A 20,972-nucleotide genomic window follows, 5' to 3' on the forward strand; every position below is an offset into this window, starting at 1 on the left:
AATTTAGTGCCAAATAGGTTTCCTGATCATATCTGTACATGGTTTTTGTCTGAAAAGTTTTAAAAATACTGACGGCTGGGCCCCATCTCCAGATATTTTGATGTAATTGTTCTGGGAAACTGCCTGGGTGTTGGGATTGTTAAATGCTCCCTAGAGATTCTGATATGCATTCCAGCTGGGAACCCCTGTCTAAGTACTTAAGAATGGCTGCTGAGTAAACTTTTATTATGCCTGATTTGGGTTAGAATGGTGTTTCTAGTAAGCCAGAGAGTTGGGAGAGGAAAGTATTCGATGTCTAGCCAAACTACCCTACTTTTTCCTCCTACCTACACAGATCTTAAAAAAACCACTGCCCCCTGAACCAACAGCAGCACCCGTCTCCACAAGCGAGCTGAAAAAGGTTGTAGCCCTTTATGATTACATGCCAATGAATGCAAATGATTTACAGCTGCGGAAGGGTGATGAATATTTTATTCTGGAGGAGAGCAATTTACCCTGGTGGCGAGCACGAGATAAAAATGGGTGAGTCCACTCCAGCCCTACACATGGCCACCTCTCCAAGTCTGTAGGGTCTGGCCCACATGTTATTGTACACATATAATCTATGCTGCATGTGCAGAAGCTACACACTTCATGGACCTAGCCATGTGTTAGTGACATGATCCTCTTTGAGGGAGAGGCGTGATTTATATACCTCCATTTGAGACTGGTTTTGAGCCCAGGGATGGGGAGTGCTGGAGGATCTACCACAATGTCTCCTCTACAGGCAGGAAGGCTACATCCCTAATAACTATGTCACTGAAGCAGAAGACTCCATTGAAATGTATGAGTGAGTATGCTTATGGTCCCAGCTCAAAATCTTCCAGAAGGAATAAAATATAGCATATACTTTTTTGTAGTTTCAACAAAATTTTGATTTCAAGATACTTATTAAGATCACTGCCAGCTAGGTCAAATGATGTCACCACCCCCAAGTTAGTAGTACCTACGTCTTACCCTCCTCCCAAACACCTTCTGCTTATGAGAGTTGGAGAGGTCACCATGCCCCCCAAATCCAGAAGAACCACACTCAAAGAAAGAATTGACAGCCTGATAGGAAACATTTGAAAGAGTGAACGTGTCAAACTTCTGCCGTCGTTTGTTCTCCGTAAATATAGAGGTGGATTGTCCTTGAATGCTCCATCCCTGATCCCTTCCCTGCAACCCCTGCCGCCTACCTTTGCCCTCTACTCTCCATATCTATGAATTTTCAGTGCCAACTAGGTTCTGGGAAAGGAATGCAATTGTGTTATGCACATGATAGGCACTCAATAAATAGGGGTTCAGTGAATTGACTGAATCACTGGCATGGATGAGCCCTAGAGGTCGCTCTAGTCTCAGAATCGCTTACACCATGGCATAGAAGCCACTCGAGCACTCTTTTCATCAGGTGGTATTCAAAACACATGACTCGGAGTCAAGCTGAAGAACTGCTAAAGCAAGAGGTAAGGGTGCGACCACAAACAAACAGCATTCTCCTTGTACAAGTGAGGATCTTGAGTTGAAGGCTTGCTGCTGCCTGATACCTCCATGCAAGGCAGTGTCAAGGCCATCATTTTATGGGGTTCTCATTACAGTTTTCAGTATCATCACCTGAAACATGGAATGTGGCAGTGAAATCAGGGGTGGTTATATTTTCTCCCTGGTTTGGGCAGGTGGGATGCAGGTGTGGGCACCACTTCCTCCTTACAGTCAGCTTCTTTTTTTATTGTTTCAGGGGAAGGAAGGAGGTTTCATTGTCAGAGACTCCAGCAAAGCTGGAAAATATACTGTGTCTGTGTTTGCTAAATCTACAGGGTGAGTGCTACTGTTCCAAGGCCTTGGGGACAAAGGACAGGGGTACCCATCCAACAGCTCCTTAATGGCGTGTCTCTCCTATTTCCTTTGTCCCTAAACTCAAAACTCATCTTGCCTCACTTTTTGGGTCCCACTGACCCTTGTTCTCAAGTTGCTGACTCAGAATCCACTTCTTCAGGGACCCTCAAGGGATGATACGCCATTATGTTGTGTGTTCCACACCTCAGAACCAGTATTACCTGGCTGAGAAGCACCTCTTCAGCACCATCCCTGAGCTCATTAACTACCATCAGCATAATTCTGCAGGTGAGTATCAATGGCACCAAAGATGAAGGAATGTGATAAGTAGCAGAAGTGATTCAGAACAAGGTGATGAGGGGAAGAATAAGCCTCACAGGGCAGTGCAAATCAATCAGTGAAAGTCAACTCTTGTGATGCTGGTGGAGGTCAACTAAAGAGTTGGTCAAAGGCAGACTTTATACCCATAGGGAGTGACTTCTTATTTGACGATTGATGCTCAGTACTAAGGATAGACATAAAAGAGACTGGTGATTAATCAATCAGCAAGTATTCATTGAGTTACTACTGTGTACTCGATAGTAAAGGAGAATGCAGGAAAATTATTAACCGAGATCTTTGCCCTCAAAGAATATACAGGTTAGAAAACATCAGAAGACAGTTTCTCAGTACAGTAAGTCCACACTTAACATTGCCAATAGGTTCTGTGACTTTAAGTAAAACAACATATTACAAAACCAATTTTACCATAGGCTAATTGATATAAACAGGAGTTAAGTTCCTATGGTATCTCATCAACATTAAAACAAAATGACATTATTCAAGGACATGCTGTAGTGTAGACATTCTAAAAACTGGAGATCGATGAGGGAAAAAGCTTCATTGAGAAGGTAGAATGTGAGTTAAGCCTGGGCTGGGAGGTTGGGGTGTATTTAGTTGGGGAGTATATTTCAATTAGTATTTTCTCTTTTTTGTCCTTGAGAACTCTTTTATGAGAGGAGACACTTCCAGACCAAAAACAAAAGGGTTTGTGGAGATCTTCTGGGATTCAAAATGTACTAGGAAAATGAACATCAGAAGTGTGAGGTTTCAAGTGAGGGTGTGTGAGGTATCCTACCTCCTATACTTCACTAGGAGCATGACCCTCTCTGTATGTTTCAGGACTCATATCTAGGCTCAAATATCCAGTGTCTCAGCAAAACAAGAATGCACCTTCCACTGCAGGCCTGGGCTACGGTAACTGCTTATTTCTCTAGGGTAGGGTGGACTAGCCAGCCATTTGTCCTTGCAAATCTACCTTTAGCAGATCCAATTAGACCTTGCCTCACAAGAGTCCTTGCAGCACACTGTTCTGCACCAACTGCCTCAAGGAAGGTTAAGACAGAGCCAAACACATTATTTAATGATTTTTCTCCCTCTTGTGGCTCCTACTGGAACTGCAAAAACATAGATTCATAAATTATTATTATTATTATTTTAAATTGTTTAAAAAAATCATAAAGGGTTTTAAGAGGTTGTCTAGTCTATCTTCTTGCCTTATGGCTGACTTGCATCTAAAATCCCCAGATTCTTCCAATCAGTAACCTCTTGTCCCTGACATTTACCCGAGCAAAGATGGATTAATACTCCTGAGAATTTCCCTTTTACTTCTTGCCTATTTCTGCACCCAGTAGGTATTCTTACCTATTGTAGGAATTATACATACATGATTCCCAAAGGCTCACACCAAGGCTTTGTTGTTATAGGATCATGGGAAATTGATCCAAAGGACCTGACCTTTTTGAAGGAGCTGGGGACTGGACAATTTGGGGTAGTGAAGTATGGGAAATGGAGAGGCCAGTATGATGTGGCCATCAAGATGATCAAAGAAGGCTCCATGTCTGAGGATGAGTTCATTGAAGAAGCCAAAGTCATGATGTGAGTTACAGACCAAACTCAACTCTTAATCCAGTGGCTGGAGTCTAGGAATTACCAGGACAACCGACTGTGGTTTAAGATGACTTTCAGAGTAAGAGATTTGGGACCAGGGCCTCCTTTGATTGGTGGGAGTCCTAACTGCTAGGGTAATCATTTATCTGCTTTAGATATTGGTTGAAATTAGTGTTGATCATGGTGTTTACCATCTCAGTAGCATTTGGGGGTGGTTGTGGAAAATGAGATTTTCAAAAGGAAGACTGATTCTGATTTACCCTTAGTGTTCATTCAGCCCTGGGCTTCTTTCCTGATCTATTAATGGACTCCAAGTCCCTGCTCACTTCATATATTAGGCCCTCTTGGGGTTCAGAGTAAGAAGGAGGAAAGTCAACTTGCTATTGTCATCCCTTATCTGGCACTCTACACCCAGGCTGACCCCTTTCCACCCCAGCTCCTTTCTGACTGGTATGCAGAGCCAGAAGGTGTGGACTGGTTTGTGGCCTCTCCTATAGGAATCTTTCCCATGAGAAGCTGGTGCAGTTGTATGGGGTCTGCACCAAGCAGCGCCCCATCTTCATCATCACTGAATACATGGCCAATGGATGCCTCCTGAACTACCTGAGGGAGATGCGCCACCACTTCCAGACTCAGCAGCTGCTGGAGATGTGCAAAGATGTCTGCGAAGCCATGGAATATCTGGAGTCAAAGCAGTTCCTTCACCGAGACCTGGTGGGGCCTCAGAAGGATTGGCCTGGGACCAAGGGCTGAGGGGTGGGAAGTAGCAGAGAAAGACGTGGATGAGGAGGGTTGCTGGAGCCATCATTTCAATTTTATCTAGAAAACACTAAAAGTTAGGTGAGCCTCTGCCCCAGTAGTCAGCCAGTAAGGATCTTCCTCCTCAACACTACAAGTTCTGTCATGGTGGGAGTTAGAGCATTCACTCACTCCCGGCCCCCTCCCTACCACATCAAGGAAATGGTAGGGGCCGAAGGACAATCCTGCTTCCCAATGGGACTACTCCTGGCACAGAGCCATCATTTGGTTAAAGCAGAGTCACAAACTGGGGGCCTGTGGGTATATATTTTTAATGTTATATATTATTTAGCAAGCACTTAACATTTCACATTAAAAAAAAAAAACCTGAGTTTCCAGCTTTTCTTGAAAATCTAGACCATCTTGTAACACCGAGTCCACAGTCTCACACAGGGCATGCTAACAGTGGGCTGGAGTTGAGGAGCAGCTGCTTCCTTTAGACCAGCAGAGTGCTCTTAACTCTCCTGCAATCTCCACTCACCCTGCTTCACTCTTATCACTTTGCTGCCTGGCCTTCAGAAGCATCAGAGTTTTCGCCCCTGTTTATTTGTCAGGCCAAGGCTCATTGTCAGAAAAACAGGAAACAAAACACACTTGCCCTTAATTCTCCCTTAATTCTCTCAGCATTTCAGTGCAGACAAGGGTGTCATGGAATTGCCGACATGAATGAAATCATTCGCATGTCCTTAGTGTTTTACTTATGACTACACAGCAGGTTGCTTTACATGTGGTAGAAATACATCGACATTTCTCAGTGGCATCGATGGACTCCTATTAGGTGGGAAATGTCTCTAGTTGAAGGAGATGATGCTGTCCTGGCTTCACTCCCTTGGTGAGTGGAAGCTTTGGGCCTTTAACCTGTGTGCCAGGGATGGAGTTTCACTGCTATCTGTTGCATTACAGGCAGCTCGAAACTGTTTGGTGAATGATCAAGGAGTTGTTAAAGTATCTGACTTTGGCCTGTCCCGGTGAGTGTGCTTTTTCATTTTTCCCTCGAAAAGTAAAAATGGCACAGTACAAAATGAGGAGGCATTATAATTTGTAATCCTGTCCCTTTCTTTTATTCTCTTTCTAGTCTTTCCCGACATCTTTCTATACCTTTTCTTTCTCTGAATGATATGTCACTTCTTTCATCCTTTTGTTTTATTGTTTTATCTTTTTCTTCTCCTTCCTCTCTCATTTTAAGCGAATTTTCCCAATACCTTATCTTGATCCGATAGTCCTGTTCACTTTACTCCATCCCTCTTTCTTTCCTGATCAGTCTAAGTCCTGCTGGCAACTACAGAATAGAGGGTGGGGAAGGAGAAGAAAAAAAAGAGAAATAGAGAAGAGGACGGGAGTACCTACTATATCTTATTTTATTCCATCTTTGCTGTTACCATATTGTCAATCAGGAAAGCTAAATCAGATAGGAAAACAGGAATATGTTAACAATAACATTCATAAAAGACACTGGCTGGCCTATAGATGTGTATTTATGTAACTCTTATGACTGTGCCAAGAAAACTTAAAAAAATATCAAGCTCTCCAAATCCTAACAGTAACAAGTCCTGAATCTTTTGCAGGTATGTTCTAGATGACGAATATACAAGCTCAGTAGGCTCCAAATTTCCAGTCCGATGGTCTCCACCAGAAGTCCTTATGTACAGCAAGTTCAGTAGCAAATCTGACATTTGGGCTTTTGGTGAGTGGATACGATTATATAGATTATACAGCTCAAAGGAAGAGGAAAGCATTGGGGAAATTGACACTTTGCAACCTGCACAGAGATTATTTGTTCTTGCTTTAATTCATCGAATCCTTAGAAAGTGCTTACTATGTCAGGAACCACAGGGTTTCTGAAGATAAAGCCAGCAAACTAGACATGACCCTTGCCTTCTTAGAACTTACAATATATTGAGGAGAACAAACAATTCATTCAGTGTTCGACAGCTTCTGAATACTGATTATGTACCAGGGACTCTGTCGGACACTATAATCACAAAGACAAATAAGATGCCGTCTCTCTCCTGGAAGAGCTAATTAGGCCCAGTGCAACCCTGATTATCCCCAAATATGGTCAGTACTATAGCAGAAGTTTGAAAAAAAAAATGCAAAAAGCATAGAGTGGGGAATCAGATGAATCTAATATTCGAGGTTGATATAGAAAGATTAGGATCTCTACTCTCCGAAAAGACTGTAAACTGACTTAATACTTTTAAAAATCATTTTCTAGGGGTTTTGATGTGGGAAATTTACTCTCTGGGGAAGATGCCATATGAAAGATTTACTAACAGTGAAACTGCTGAACACATTGCCCAAGGCCTACGTCTCTACAGGCCTCATTTAGCTTCAGAGCGGGTATATACCATAATGTACAGCTGCTGGCATGAGGTAAGTGTTTTATTGAGACCTCTTAAATCATTTCCTTGAACCTACTTTCCCATTTAGCTGGCCTGGCATCCAGTCCCCACTCTCCCTGGCTGCATGGAGCTGCACACATTTTCAGACCGCAGCCTGCACCCCAACCCTTTGATGGCCAGAGGCTTTCCCAGGCCCACTCCAGTTCCCACTAGAGTATTACTAGCAGACCCCAATACCAACTCAGCCTTAGGCAGAAGGGTTGTTGTGAGGCTATGTCACCTAGCACACGCAGGCAGCCAAAGGCACTCAGACAAATTGGGCATTAAAAAAGAAAAGTCATTAAAATTCGTGTTCATTCCTTTGGGAGTCATTGGCTCTTTCTTTTAATTTACTAACTGCCAAACTTTTCTGGCTGTGGTCTTAAGTGAAATTTAAAACAAACAAATAAACAAACAAAAACTCCTATGACCTTAAAGGAAACTAAAATAGGTAGCGTTCTTTTTTTTTTAGTGTGGTATAATATGGGGCATGTAGATAGATGTGGTAGTTTGAAAATAAGAAGCCTGTCCCACTATTACTAAAATGCTTTGCTGCTATCACCTTGGATTCTTCCATTTTTCAGTAGATACTTGGCAACCTTAATTCAACAACCTGAATCTCTAGTAGGAAATAAAATGCTGTGCTCTTAGTTTTGCCCCTCTAGAAACAGGGAAAGACAGCATCCAACAAGCACATATGTGAATCTGGAGCCCATTCGATGGGGGTGAAAAATTGGGAATCTGGATCAGAGCGTGGCACTTTTCTCTTCAACAAATGACCGAGGTCACAAAGAAAGTGTGGGGAAAGGAAGACCCCGTTGGAGTTATGTTCCTTCTCTCCACTGTGCCATGCAGGATTAAGGGCGATTGGCCATGCTCCCTCCTAACTAGGACATCCTCACCCTGCTAGTTAACTGCTTCAGACAGGCACTTTCTCCATAATTTGTTTAAAGTAGTAGTCTTGAAACTGGATGTACATCAGAATCCCTGTGGAACTCTTAAAACTACAGATGACTAGGCCTTATCTCCAGAGATTCTTATTAGGTAAGTCTGGAGAAGGACCCAGTAATGTCTTTTTAAACTTCCCAGGAAATTCTGATACTCAGCTAGTTTTGAGAACCACTAATTCAAAGTAACAAGAAATTGATGGCTTTTTGGTTCTGATGGATTGAGACCTTTTCTGGCAGGAATATGCCCTGAATCACTAAATACTTCAGGGGCTTATGGACCATGGCTATCACAAAGGGCCTTAGTCTGGAAGCCAGACAGTATAAATGAAAGATCCCAAGTGCTCAGGATGCCTGCCCAGTGATACAGCTGGTGGTCTTGAAATGTTAATTCTTTTGTTAACTTTGGCTATGAGATGGTAGAAACGATGTTTGAAACCAAATTAAAAATTATCACAGCTTGTAGTATTTCAGTTCTGTCAACCACTTAAACTTGTTTGGTAGCCATTTTTCAGTTGAAGATCCAAAATAAGAATGCATTGGTATGTAGTGATTCAGGACAATGAATTTGCCCTGTTTTAATCAATATGTTTGTCAGTTTAGTTTGCAAATTGTCCTCATCACATTAATAACCTGAGTTACTAAAGATGAAAATTGTACAAGAATTTTATGGAACACAACTATTTTTTTTCCTTTTTCTTTGTAATCTACAGGTTATGTTACTGGGCATATAGTGTATACTTAATAAAAATTTGCTGCTTACTACGTTTCTCTTAGATTCTGGATTCTAGCCCACTATAACACTCTACTTTTTCTTTGGTTATAGAAAGCAGATGAACGTCCCACTTTCAAAATTCTTCTGAGCAACATTCTAGATATCATGGATGAAGAATCCTGAGCTCACCAATAAGCTTCCTGGTTCTATTCTCCTCCACAAGCCCCAATTTCACTTTCTAGGAGGAAAACCCAGGCTACAGGTTCTGGAGCCTTTGTGCTCTAGCTGAATACACACAAACCCTTCTCTATATTTAGGACTGCCTCTCTTCTTTGATTCCCTGGGATAGTACCTCTGAGCAAAGGCTAAGGAATTATTGTGCCTGGTGCTGTCACCCAAGGAAATTTCCCAAGAGTATTAAGAGACTGAATTTGGGATAGAAACGGTTTTGGGGAGAGAGGGATGTAAATAGCCTCACAAGGGGTCCAACAGCTCTTTGGGTAGACATTAGAGCTTGGGGGAAGGGAGACCGAATTTGGCAAGAATATAACCATGTCATAAAAATGGGAGGAGAAGGTGTTTTGATAAAATAAAATTATCAGAAAGCATGAAAGTTTCTTGCTATCTCGATTAATCATGCAGCCTCCCTGGAGCACCCTATCCCAGTGTTCCAGGAAACTGTTGTCTGACATTGGTTTGGCATAGTCCTACTTCGACAACTGGACAGATCCTTGGCATTTAATCCCTCTGGCTCTTGAAAAATTCTGCCTCTGAATCAGAGATGAACTGACAAGCCAAAGCACAGTGCCCGGCACACAGTCAGCATGCAATATTCTGGAATGAAGTTGATGGTTGGGAACAAATTCTGCTGGAGACTCTTTTCCCCACATCAAGAGAGGACAACCATTACAGAGCCAGGGGCCCCAGACGGCTAAGAGATGAGCCTAGCAGTCCGGGCAGGGAATCAACACAGCAGCTGGGAAAGCGCGGGCCAATTTGGAAGCGGGCAGGGGCGGGGCCGTTGGGCCGGTCGGGAATGGGCCACGTGGTCTGCAGTAACTTCGTTTTCTACTTTTCTTTTGTTTTTGGAATAATGTCGGCCAGCGCAGTGACCCTGACACCTCAGGTGCTGGCGGGAGCATGGCCCGAGGGCAGCCGGGCGGAGGGCAGGGGGTGAGGCTGGGGGCGCAGTGGGGATCGGGACGCGGGGGCAGCTGGGGCGGAGGAGTGCTCGGAGAGGTCAGGGGCTGGAAGTGTGGCAGATGGCACAAGTGGAGGGCGCGGCAAGAGGCGGGGCGCGCTGGCAGCCGGAAAGGGCACCCAGTGAGGGCGCGGGGGCTGGAGGAGGGGCTGACGGCTCCGGCGGGAGAGGGACGCACGGGCAGCCGGGAGGACCGCCTGGTAGAGAGTAGGGGGTGGGGCGCGCACGTGGCCTCGCGCAGGCGCATTGCGCTCACAGGGGGCGGTCCCTTAGGTGGTGGATTGTGGTTCCGGTTCCTTCGCCGAGACACGTGAAGGTCGGGGAGTTGGTACGGAGTTGGTCTTGGCACGCGTGGCGGCGCCGGGATGGATTCCTCCTCATCTTCCTCCGCAGCGGGTTTGGGCTCGGTGGACCCGCAGCTGCAGCATTTCATTGAGGTGGAGACTCAGAAGCAGCGCTTCCAGCAGCTAGTGCACCAGATGACGGAACTTTGTTGGGTGAGGATCCTGGGGCCGGGACCTGGCCACTGTACCTACGTTCCGCCTGTCCTTGCCCCGCGGGACTAGCTACGACGTCCGGGATTCGGGGAAGGGGAGCATTTGACAGTACCCTTTGGTTCCCTTAGGTTCTTCAGGCCCAGCCGGGTGGGGGAAAGGGTGACTTCGCTTCTCAGGGGACTGTCACTCCAGACTTCGGCTTTCTTGGTACAGAGGATTGGGGATCATAAGACTGGGGATTATACCACTGTCCCAACTAGCACTTTAGGCACTGAAGTTGAAGCTGCCTAGTGCTGCTCAGCAAGACTGATGGGAGTCCCCGATACTGGGCTCTAGTTTTTGGAACCCCCAGTCACAGGGAGTCAGTGAATCTCCTGTTCCGGGACTCCTCAGGGTTTACCTTGATTACCTAGTTCCTCTAACCGTTGTCCGTGAGAAACGAGTGGCTCTAGCCCACTATCCATAAAAGTAGTCTAATCTCTCCCAACATACACAGTTACTTGCCTTCTTGTTGGATTGTTGTGTAATATCAAGCCGTTTTGGATCTGAAGTTTGGAGAACTGAGTATGTCCTGTGAGGGGACTTGGGCAAAAGGGTGAAAGGCATCTGCAGTTTGGGATCAAAGTGTTCTCTGGCTGCCAAGGACAACATAACTGCCTTGACATACAAAATTCACAGAATTCAGAGGATAGGGGTAATTTTCCTTGGAGGCAGAGGTCCGAGGCTTCTGTACACAGCAGAGAATAATGAAGGAAATTCATTTGAATCGCTTAACTTGAATTATATACAGTCATCGGTTTTCATAGTCCTTTTCCCATAAACTTATGGTATTGCTGGACTCTGACCCTTAACAAATATTTAACTCTTGTCTCTTGGACCAGAGTGCTTTCTTCTTCTTTTTTTTTTTTTTTAAGAAATCTGTGATTCACTACATTTGGGCGAGGGGAGAGGGGCGGTTAAGGACTCCTCTAAGAATCTGTAAACTTTAGGAAAATTCATACCATTTCCCATTCATCTTTTTCCCCCATTCATCTTGAGAAGATTCAAGAACCTCTGGCTTAAGTAGACAAGGTCACTTAATTACAGAATCTCGGGTCATAGATTTTCCTTTTTTCCTTGGTAGGTTTTGGGGTGTCTTGCTGCAGTGATTTCTCCTTCCACCTCTTTATTCTGCAGTTAAAGGTATTTAATGTATTTGGCATTGTGGAGTTGTAACCAAATTCATTGGAGGATTAATTCACTTGTATTTTGCCATTTTCTTTGTTCTGTAACATCTCAGCTCCACAACTTTCTGGCCCTATGACTTTAGGCAAAATATCACTGTGCCACAGCTTCCCTCTTTGTAAAATGAGGATTAATAATAGTACCTATTTCATAGGTTTGTTATGAAAATTTGATGTAAGGCTATAGAAAATTGTTTGCCACAAAGTAAGCTGCTGCCAAATGTGAACTATTATTAACATATCATTTTACTATTTTTAGGTGAAATGTTTTCTTTAAACACTAAGAAGTTATTCCCCCTCGCCCTTTGTTTTCCCCCAAGTTCCCTTTGTGATTCTGTATTTTGTCCTGAGCAGGAGAAGTGCATGGACAAGCCTGGGCCAAAGTTGGACAGTCGGGCTGAGGCCTGTTTTGTGAACTGCGTTGAGCGCTTCATTGATACAAGCCAATTCATCTTGAATCGACTGGAACAGACCCAGAAATCCAAGCCAGTCTTCTCAGAAAGCCTTTCTGACTGACTTTAGTGTTACCTTTTTGTAAAAGGAAATTCGTTCAAGAAATGAAGAGTAGTTGATGGGATGGTTGAAGAAAAGGCCATGGGGGGATTGGCTCCCACCTTTGTCACTCTTGGGACATCCTGTCATCTGAGAATGAACAAAGACCAATTTTTTGTTTGTGTTTGGCGTTTGAGGGTTATATGCATATTTGGTTGTGTTTTTTTTTTTTAATGTTAATCTTGTGAAAACAATTGACAGATGAATGGAAAACTTTACTAGATGCATATTACTGTATGTGGGACTATGTTTTTCTCAAAGTCCCATTAACTGCTTCCTATAATTTGGGTAGTGGAACTGCTTTCTATAATTTGTTAGTGGGACCACATGGGTAAAATCTGTCATTTGTGTGGATTCATTTCAGATTTCTGACATGGATAAACATCTTTATGTCTCTGAGAAAGGGCAACAGTGAGGGAAGAGTAACTTGGTACTTAACCGTAGGCCTCCTGATCTAGTGTTTTGACCATCAGTGCTGGAAAAAAATCTATGGGATATTCATACAATGCAGTTAGCTTTCTGAGTTATCTCCCTTCCTTATACTGTGATTGAGGTAGTACAGATAGCCTGAGTGTCTAGAGGCCTTTGGTTTTAAAGGCATCTAGCCAGTGAACATAATTCTCATTACTAAACTACCGCAAGGAAGAAGTGAACTTACCCTGAATATCAGGGTCCAAGAAATTCAAAGATGTGCCTAAATAAATTATGAAGATTTAGGCCTGTTGAAAACTAACAGCAGTTTCAGGTAGAGGTGCATGCCTAATGTTAGTCAGTATAGATTCCATTTACTGTGTTCTTTTGATTACTGAAATAAATGCTTCCACAAGATTCAACTCTGTGATTGAGAAGGCTTTTTATTCTGGTTATCACCTGCATCCTGGAGAGATTTGGTGTGGGCTGGTTCCAAGGCTGAAATGTAGTCAGTGTGGGTACCTGCTCTGGGCAAGGTACAATACAGTATTCCAGGGACCTCTCACCTTTTTGCAAGAAATGAGAACCTTTAAATGAGATGGGGAGGGAAGAAATTCAGTGCAGATAGTCAATTCCCTGAGTGTAGTATTAGAGGTTATATTGACTGGATTTCTCTCTTCTTCAAATCTCAGTAGACTGGAGTATATACCTGGAGTGGAACTATCTGTTGGGTGTTTCTAGTACAAGTCCATGAAAGTTGGGGAAATACACATTTCCAGAAGCCTCTAGTCCTTTTAGCTTTCCCCCATATAGGCACAACAACGAAATTTTTAAAAATCCTGATGAAAACAATTCGACCAACATTTAAGTGCTTACTTTGTGTCAGACACTGTTTTTGGTGCCAGGGATTCAGCAGTGCCCCAAAACAAAGTCTCTGCACATTTGGAGCTTATATTCTAGTGAGAGGAGACAGGAAACAAACATGTAAATGTGTCAATATAATGAGTACCACAGAGAAAAAGCAAAGGGAATATTTGTGGGGTGTTGTTATTTGAGGTAGGATGGTTAGAGATGGCCTCCTTGGGTCAGTGGCATCTCAGCAGAGACCTGAATTAAGTGAACAAGCCAGGTAGGTATCTGGGAGAAGAACATTTCAAGCAGAGGTGGCGGCAAGTCCAAAGGCCCCAGGGTGGGAGATGCATTCTGTGATGCTATAGTAGAACAGTCAAAAGGTCAGTATGGCTGGAATGACATGAGTAAGAATGATAAAGTCAGAGAAATCTGCCTGAGATGGATTGAGGCTGGCAGTGGGGGTGTGCACTGATCACGTAGGGCATCGTAAGCCATTGCAAAAACTTGGCTTTTACCCAGCATGGGTAGCCATTTGAGAATTGTTAGCAGACAAGTGATGTGATATAACAAATTTTAGGAGGGTTTGGCAGCTGTATGGAGAACATGTGCCTGGTAAAGAAAGTAGTAGCAGCAGCAGAGTAGTAAGAATAACGTCATTTTGAAGTCCAGGAGAAATCAGCCTTCTAGGTTAGGTGTCTTAACACATATACCTTGTATCTATATGCCCCTATTGATTTTTTTTCCGTACAAAATTTAGTGTGTTGATGTAAAACTTCAAGTCAAAGGAAGGGTCCTTTGGTCTTTTCCTTCTTCCTTTCTATTATATATTATTTATTATTTACTTTATTATATCAATATTCTTATTCTTTCATCTAGTATTAAAGTATTCTCATTACATTTAGAAACAAACTTAAATGTCTTCTACAGTTTTATTGCTTGCTCAGCTAATATACATAATGAGAAAGAGGTTCTGTCAGATTCACAAAATATGCTTAAGCACCAAGGATGTGTCCAACACTACTAGGCTCAAGACAATGAGAAAGAAGAGGTAGAATATCATTCTCAAAGAGGCAAAGCCTATACAATATAATTACGGTACTTTTGGCTACACAGAAATGCATAAAAGGGACAATTAGGATATAGCAAACCAGGATTCAGATGTGCTGATCAGGAGCACTAAAACAAAGCGGCCAACAATTTTGAGATGTATCTGCAATATGCTAATAATAGTTATGCTTTACTGGGGGTGTGCATAATATTTGCCACACATTGTACTAACTATGTTACATGGGTCATCTTTTTAAAAATTATACCAACTCTATGAGAGCGGAACTATTATTAACATACTCATTTTATAGATGGAGAAGCTGAGGCTCTGAGGGATAAACTTATTCAAGTTTACACAGCTAATAAATTGCAAGAATGGAATTTTAACCCAGGCAGTTTGACTCCAGAGCTCATGGTCTGAACTACTATACTAAATTGCCTCCTAATATGTATTTAAAGATAGGAAGTAATGTTTCTTTAAAAGGCAGGGCCGGAATGACCAAAACATTTCATTCCAGAGATAGCATGGTATAGTGGAAAGATCATACGTTTTAAAGTTAGCAGAACTGGGTTCAAATCCTGACTCTGCCAACACCTGTGTGACCTTAAGGAAGTCACTTAACCTCTTTGATCCTCAGTTTCTTTATAAAACTGAGATAGTAATGCCTACTTTACAGGGTTGAAGTATGAGATCACCTGTAGAGTGCTTGGTACACCGTAGATGCTTTAATTGATGATATTGGTATTCAGAACTGAGCATCTTTGATAACTCTGGCAGAGTCATCTGGGAAAACAAGAGAAAAGCAAGAAGTCACTTAATGAAGTTGACTAATTGATGAAGTGGCACAGCTAATGGAGCATGTAATATTAAGAATTTTGAGTTTTGCAATCAATGGAAACTGGAGGAGGAGTTTAAACAGTGGAGTGATATAATATTTGTACATTTTAATGACAAAAGTACTACACACTTGTTTTAAAATTTTAAAACGATATAGAATTACTTAGAAGTCCTCTTACTCTCACATATGCATTGAGAAAGATCACTTTAGCAGCTATATGGTAGCTGAATTAAAGCAGAGAAATAGTAATGAGTATTTCACTAATTCAGGCAAGGGAGTATGGAGGGTTCAGTTCAGATAGTGGAAGTGGGGATGGACAGGAGGAAACATTAGGAATATGGGGTTGCTGTGAGAGAGAAATCTGGAGTAAAGTGGAAAGGAAGTAAAACAGATGATAGGGAAGGAGGTAGGGTATAGAATAATGTGCCAATGCGAGGATGCTGTGGGGTTCGAAGGTCAGCAAAAGTGACTGGAAGAGAGGAAGATAACAGAACTGACCACGCTGAACGGGCCACAGAGAGGAAGTTACACAAATGGCACTCCCCAGTTCCATAGCTTCAGTATGTGGGTAAACCCTGGAGTTGTTTCTCATCACCTTCCAATTTAAGGACCATAAGAATACCCATAAAGTCAGAAATATTTAAAAGATTACTCACAAATATAGTCTTCTATATTTTTAACAGGAAAATTTAGAAACAAGCCTCAAGGGAAAAAAAGATAAAATATCACTTGAGTTTAATTTTTCCAATGCCAGATTTATAATTTATTTTTTAACAGGGAATATTTTCTTTCTTTAAAATTAAGTTTATTGGAATAACATTGGTTAATGCAATTATATAATTTTCAGGTGTGCATTACAATTTGACATCTGTATATTCTATTGTGTGTTTACCACCCAAAGTCCAGTTTCCTTCAGCTACCATATATTTGATCCCCTTTACCCACTTCACCCTCCCCCGACGCCCTTATATTTGACCCCTTTTAATCGTCTACCTACCCCCTCCTACCCCACCCCATATCCTCTGGTAACCACTAGTCCATAGTACATGTCCATGAGTCTCTGCTTGTTTGTCCTGTTCATGTGTTGCTTTTAGTTTTATATCCCATATATAAGTGATATCATGTGATTTTTGACTTTTTCTGTTTGGCTTATTTCACTTAGCATGATTATTTCGAGATCCATCTATGTTGTCGCAAATGGCAGAATTTCATCTCTTCTCATGGCTGAGTAATATTCCATTGTATATATGTACCACCGCTTCTTTAGCCAGTCATCTGTCATAGGACACTTCGGTTGCTTCCATGTCCTGACATTGAATAATGCTGCTGTGAACATCGGTGTGCAGATATCTTTTTCAAATCTTTGGGGAAAATAACCAATAGAAGGATTTCTGGATCATATGATAGATCAATTCTTAGTTTTTTGAGGAACCTCGATACTGTTTTCCATAGTGGCTGTACATATTTGCAGTTCCACCAGCAGCGTATGAGAGTTCCCTTTTTCTCCGCATCCTCTCCAACATTTATTATTACTTGTCCTATTGATTCTAGCTATTCTAACAGGTATGAGATGGTATCTCATTGTGGTTTTGATTTGCATTTGCCTAATAGCTAGCAATGTTGAGCATCTTTTCAAATATTTGTTGGCCATTTGTATGTCCTCTAGGGGAAAGTGTCTGTTCAGGTCCTCTGCCCATTTTTTGATTGGATCATTTGGTTTTTTATTCTTATTGAGTTGTATGAGTTCTTTGTATATTTTGGCTATTAGGCCCTTATCGGAGGCGTTGTTTGCAAATATATTTTCCCATTCAAATGGTCTCTTTACCTTGTTGACAATTTCTTTTCCTGAGCAGAAGCCTTTTAGTTTGATGTAGTCCTATTCATTTATTTTAGCTTTTACTTCCCTTGCTTTTGAGGTCAAATTCATAAAATCTTCTTTAAGTCCAAGGTCCTTGAGTTTAGTTCCTATGTTTTCTTTTATGCATTTTATGTTTTCAGGTCTTATATTCAGGTCCTTAACCCATTTTGAGGTAATTTTGGTGTGTGATGATAGATAACAGTCTATTTTCATTCTTTTGCAGGTGATTTTCCAGTTTCTCAGCACCATTTATTGAAGAAGCTTTCCTTTCTCCACTGTATGTTTTTGTCTTCTTTGTCAAAAATTATCTGCCCATATAAATATGGGTTTACTTCTGGACTCTCTATTCTGTTCCACTGGTCCGTGTGTCTGTTTTTCTAAAAATGCCATGCCGTTTTGATAACTGTCGCTCTGTAGTATAATTTGAAGTCAGGTGGAATGATGCCTCCAGCCTCATTCTTTTTTCTCAGGGTGGCTTTGGCTATTCGGGGTCTTTTGTGCTTCCATACAAATCTGATGATTTTTTTGTTCTATTTCTTTAAAAAAAAAAGCTAATGGGATTTTGATGGGGATTGCATTAAATCTGTATAATGCTTTAGGTAATGTGGTCATTTTAACTATGTTGATCCAATCCAAGAACATGGAATATCTTTCCATTTCTTTTATCTTCTTCAATTCCTTTTAATAGGGTCTTGTAGTTTTAATTATATAGTTCTTTCACATTTTTCGTCAAATTTATTCCTAGATATTTTATTCTTTTTGTTGAAATTGCAAAATGAATTATTTTTTCCAATTCTTTTTGTGACATTTCATTATTAGAGTGTAGGAATGCTATGGATTTTTGAACATTGATTTTGCATCCAGAAACTTTACTGTGCCTCCCTATTGTTTCTAGTTGTGTTCTTGTGGAGTATTTAGGGTTTTCTATATAGAGAATCATGTCATCCACAAATAGTGACAGTTTGACTTCTTTGTTTCCATTTTGGATGCCTTTTATATCTTTCTCTTGTCTGATTGTACTTGCTGGGGCCTCCAACATTACATTGAATAACAGTGGTGATAGTGGACAGCCTTGTCTTGTTTCTGATCTTAGAGGGAAGGTTTTTAGTCTTTCAACATTCAGTATCATGTTGGCTGAGGGTTTCTCATAGATGGCCTTTATTATGTTAAGGTAGTTTCCTTCTATACCGATTTTGTTAAGAGTTTTGATCATAAATGGATGCTGTATCTTGTCGAAGGCTTTTTCTGTATTTATTGATATGATCATATGATTCTTATTTTTTAATTTGTTTATGTGGCATATCACATTAATTGACTTGCGTATGTTGAACCATCCCTGTGCCCCTGGGAAGAAGCCCACTTGATTGTGGTATATAATCTTTTTTACATGTTGTATTCGGTTTGCTAGTATCTTATTTAGGATTTTTGCATCTGTGTTTATGAGAGGTATTGGTCTGTAGTTTTCTTTTTTTGTGTTATCCTTACCAGGTTTTGGTATTAGACTAATATTGGCCTCATATAATGAGTTGGAAAGTATTGCTTCCTTTTCGATGTTTTGGAAGAGTTTGAGGAGAATCAGTGTTAAATATTCTTTGAATGGTAGAATTCACTGGTGAAGTCATCTGGTTCTGGACTTTTACTTTTTGGTAGGTTTTTGATGATTGTTTCAATTTTCATACTGCTGATTGGTCTATTTAAATTTTCCAGTTCTTCTTGATTCAGTCTAGGAAGGTTTCATCCTTCAAAGTACTGGTCCATTTCTCCTAGGTTATTAAATTTGGTGTTACAAACTTTTTCATTGTATTCTTGTATGATCCTTTATATTTCTGCTATGTCTATTGTAATTTCCCCTCTTTCATCCCTGATTTTATTTGTCCTTTCTCTTTTTTCTTTAGTGAATCTAGCCAGGGGTTTGTCAATTGTATTAACCTTCTCAAAGTATGAGCTCTTTGAACCATTTATTTTTTTCTATTTTTTTTTCAATTTCATTTGTTTGTGCTCTAATTTTGATTCTTTCTTTCTTTCTTTCTGCTGACTTTAGGCTTATTTGTTCTTCCTTTTCTACTTTTTTAACATGAAGCGTTAGGTTGTTTATTTGGCGTCATTCTTGTTTTTGGAGATAGGCCTATAATGATATGAACTTTCCTCTTGTGACCGTTTTTGCTGTGTCCCAAAGGTTTTGATATGTTGTACGATCATTATCATTTGTTTCTATGTATCTCTTGATTTCTCTTTCTATTTCTTCTCTGACTCAGTTATTCTTCAGTAGCATGTTGTTTAATCTACATGTATTTGTGCTTCTTCCTGATTTCTTTTTTGCAATTGATCTCTAGTTTCAAAGTATTATGATCAGAGAATATGGTTGGTATGATTTCAACCCTCTTATATATGTTGAGGCTATCTCTATATCTCAGTATCTGGTCAATTCTTGAGAACGTTCCATGTGCACTAGAGAAGAATGTATAAGCAGCTGTTTTGGGATGGAAGGCTCTGTAAATGTCACTTATGTCCAGTCGTTCTAATGTGTCATTTAAGGATGTTATTTCCTTATTGATTTTCTGTTTCGATGATCTGTCCATATCTGACAGTAGGGTATTTAGGTCCCCTACTACGATAGTGTTTTGGTCTGTTTTTCCGTTTAGTTCTTTAGTAATTGCTTTACATATTTCAGGGCTCCCATATTGAGAGCATAGATATTAATAAGTATTATGTCTTCTTGAGCCATGATTCCTTTTATCATTATGAAGTGTCCCTCACTGTCTTTATTTACCTTTTTTATTTTGAAGTCTATTTCCTCCGATATTAGTACTGCTACTCCCACTTTTCTCTAAATGCCATTTACTTGAAATATCATTTTCCACCCTTTCACTTTAAGTCTATATTTGTCTTTGGAGCTGAGATGTGTCTCCTGGAGGCAGCATATGGCTGGGTTCTGTTTTTTGATCCATTCTGCAACTCTGTGCCTTTTTATTGATGAGTTCAGTCCATTTATATTTAGGGTGATTATTGAAATATGAGGTCTTCTTATAGCCATTTTATCTTTTGTTTTCTGGTAGCTCAGGGTTTCCATTGCTTCCTTGTTCTTGTGTTTCTGTTTTCTTTATTTTGATTGGCTTTTGTGGGTTTTCCCTATAGTTCTTCTTGTTTTATGTTATATACTTCAGTTCTGAATCTTTGGAGTGTGGTTATCATTACAAATATGTAAAGAATAGTTATATATATACAGTCATCCATTTTCTTCTGCACATGTCTTATCTCCATTCCCCTTTGCGAATTTGGATCTTTGAATTCTCCCCTTTTCAGTCATTGTTATCTCAATTTGTCCCTATGTATGCTGAACATTCATTACTATCTTGCTATAAAAATTCTCTTCTTTTTATTTAAGCTTCTAATGCCCTGTTCTTAGTAAGGGTTGCACTCCTCTGCTTCTATTTGCCTAATTGTCACTTTACTCCTAATTATGTTTTGTTTTGTTTTGTTTTGTCATTTTGTTTTAGGTGAGCTGACTGCTTTTAGTATTTCCTGTACTGCAGGCCTCGTAGTGGAGAATTCCCTCAATTTTCTTATGTTTGGACAGGTCTTAATTTTTCCTTCATATCTAAAGGAGAGCTTAGCTGGATACATTATTCTAGGCTCATAGTTCCTTTAACTTAATATCAAATATTTGATTCTATTCCTTTCTGGCTTGTAAGGTCTGCGCTGAGAAGTCCGAGGATAATCTAATGGATTTTCCTTCATAAGTAACCGTTTTCTTCTCCCTGTGTGCCCTGAGAATACTTTGTTGTTGATTTTTGATAATTTTAATACAATGTGTCTTGGTGAAGGCCTTTTTGGGTTGAGGTAATTGGGTGTTCTGTTGACTTCTTGA

General features: G+C 40.8%; 2 protein-coding genes across 3 annotated transcripts in view; both read left to right on the forward strand.

The window, feature by feature from the left end:
* Positions 1 to 9,237, forward strand: part of BTK (Bruton tyrosine kinase) — a 32,115-nt gene extending 22,878 nt beyond the window's left edge. Inside the window, exons 8-19 of one of the 2 annotated variants that reach the window (XM_011383804.1) lie at positions 335 to 522; positions 767 to 829; positions 1,430 to 1,484; positions 1,757 to 1,836; positions 2,015 to 2,142; positions 3,016 to 3,090; positions 3,600 to 3,771; positions 4,281 to 4,497; positions 5,485 to 5,549; positions 6,147 to 6,265; positions 6,797 to 6,954; positions 8,736 to 9,231. In XM_011383804.1, coding sequence (XP_011382106.1) covers positions 335 to 522; positions 767 to 829; positions 1,430 to 1,484; positions 1,757 to 1,836; positions 2,015 to 2,142; positions 3,016 to 3,090; positions 3,600 to 3,771; positions 4,281 to 4,497; positions 5,485 to 5,549; positions 6,147 to 6,265; positions 6,797 to 6,954; positions 8,736 to 8,807 — 1,392 coding nt within the window. In that variant the 3' untranslated portion in view covers positions 8,808 to 9,231. Of the gene's footprint in view, positions 1 to 334; positions 523 to 766; positions 830 to 1,429; positions 1,485 to 1,756; positions 1,837 to 2,014; positions 2,143 to 3,015; positions 3,091 to 3,599; positions 3,772 to 4,280; positions 4,498 to 5,484; positions 5,550 to 6,146; positions 6,266 to 6,796; positions 6,955 to 8,735 lie in introns of both variants that reach the window. The other variant, XM_011383805.1, reaches the window with a different exon arrangement.
* Positions 9,238 to 10,098: 861 nt separating this feature from the next.
* On the forward strand, positions 10,099 to 12,930 carry TIMM8A (translocase of inner mitochondrial membrane 8A). Its single transcript, XM_011383806.2, has 2 exons — positions 10,099 to 10,322; positions 11,900 to 12,930. Exons 1-2 carry the CDS (start codon positions 10,191 to 10,193, stop codon positions 12,059 to 12,061), a joined length of 294 nt encoding a protein of 97 aa, XP_011382108.1. The 5' UTR covers positions 10,099 to 10,190; the 3' UTR covers positions 12,062 to 12,930.
* Positions 12,931 to 20,972: the final 8,042 nt, after the last annotated feature.

Source organism: Pteropus vampyrus, unplaced genomic scaffold, assembly GCF_000151845.1.
Source record: "Pteropus vampyrus isolate Shadow unplaced genomic scaffold, Pvam_2.0 Scaffold543, whole genome shotgun sequence".
NCBI lineage: Eukaryota > Metazoa > Chordata > Mammalia > Chiroptera > Pteropodidae > Pteropus > Pteropus vampyrus.

Coding starts and splice junctions, on each gene's coding strand:
- TIMM8A (XM_011383806.2), top strand. CDS start 10,191: ATGGATTCCTCCTCATCTTCCTCCGCAGCGGGTTTGGGCTCGGTGGAC. Junction 10,323..11,899: donor AGATGACGGAACTTTGTTGG/GTGAGGATCCTG, acceptor TGTCCTGAGCAG/GAGAAGTGCATGGACAAGCC.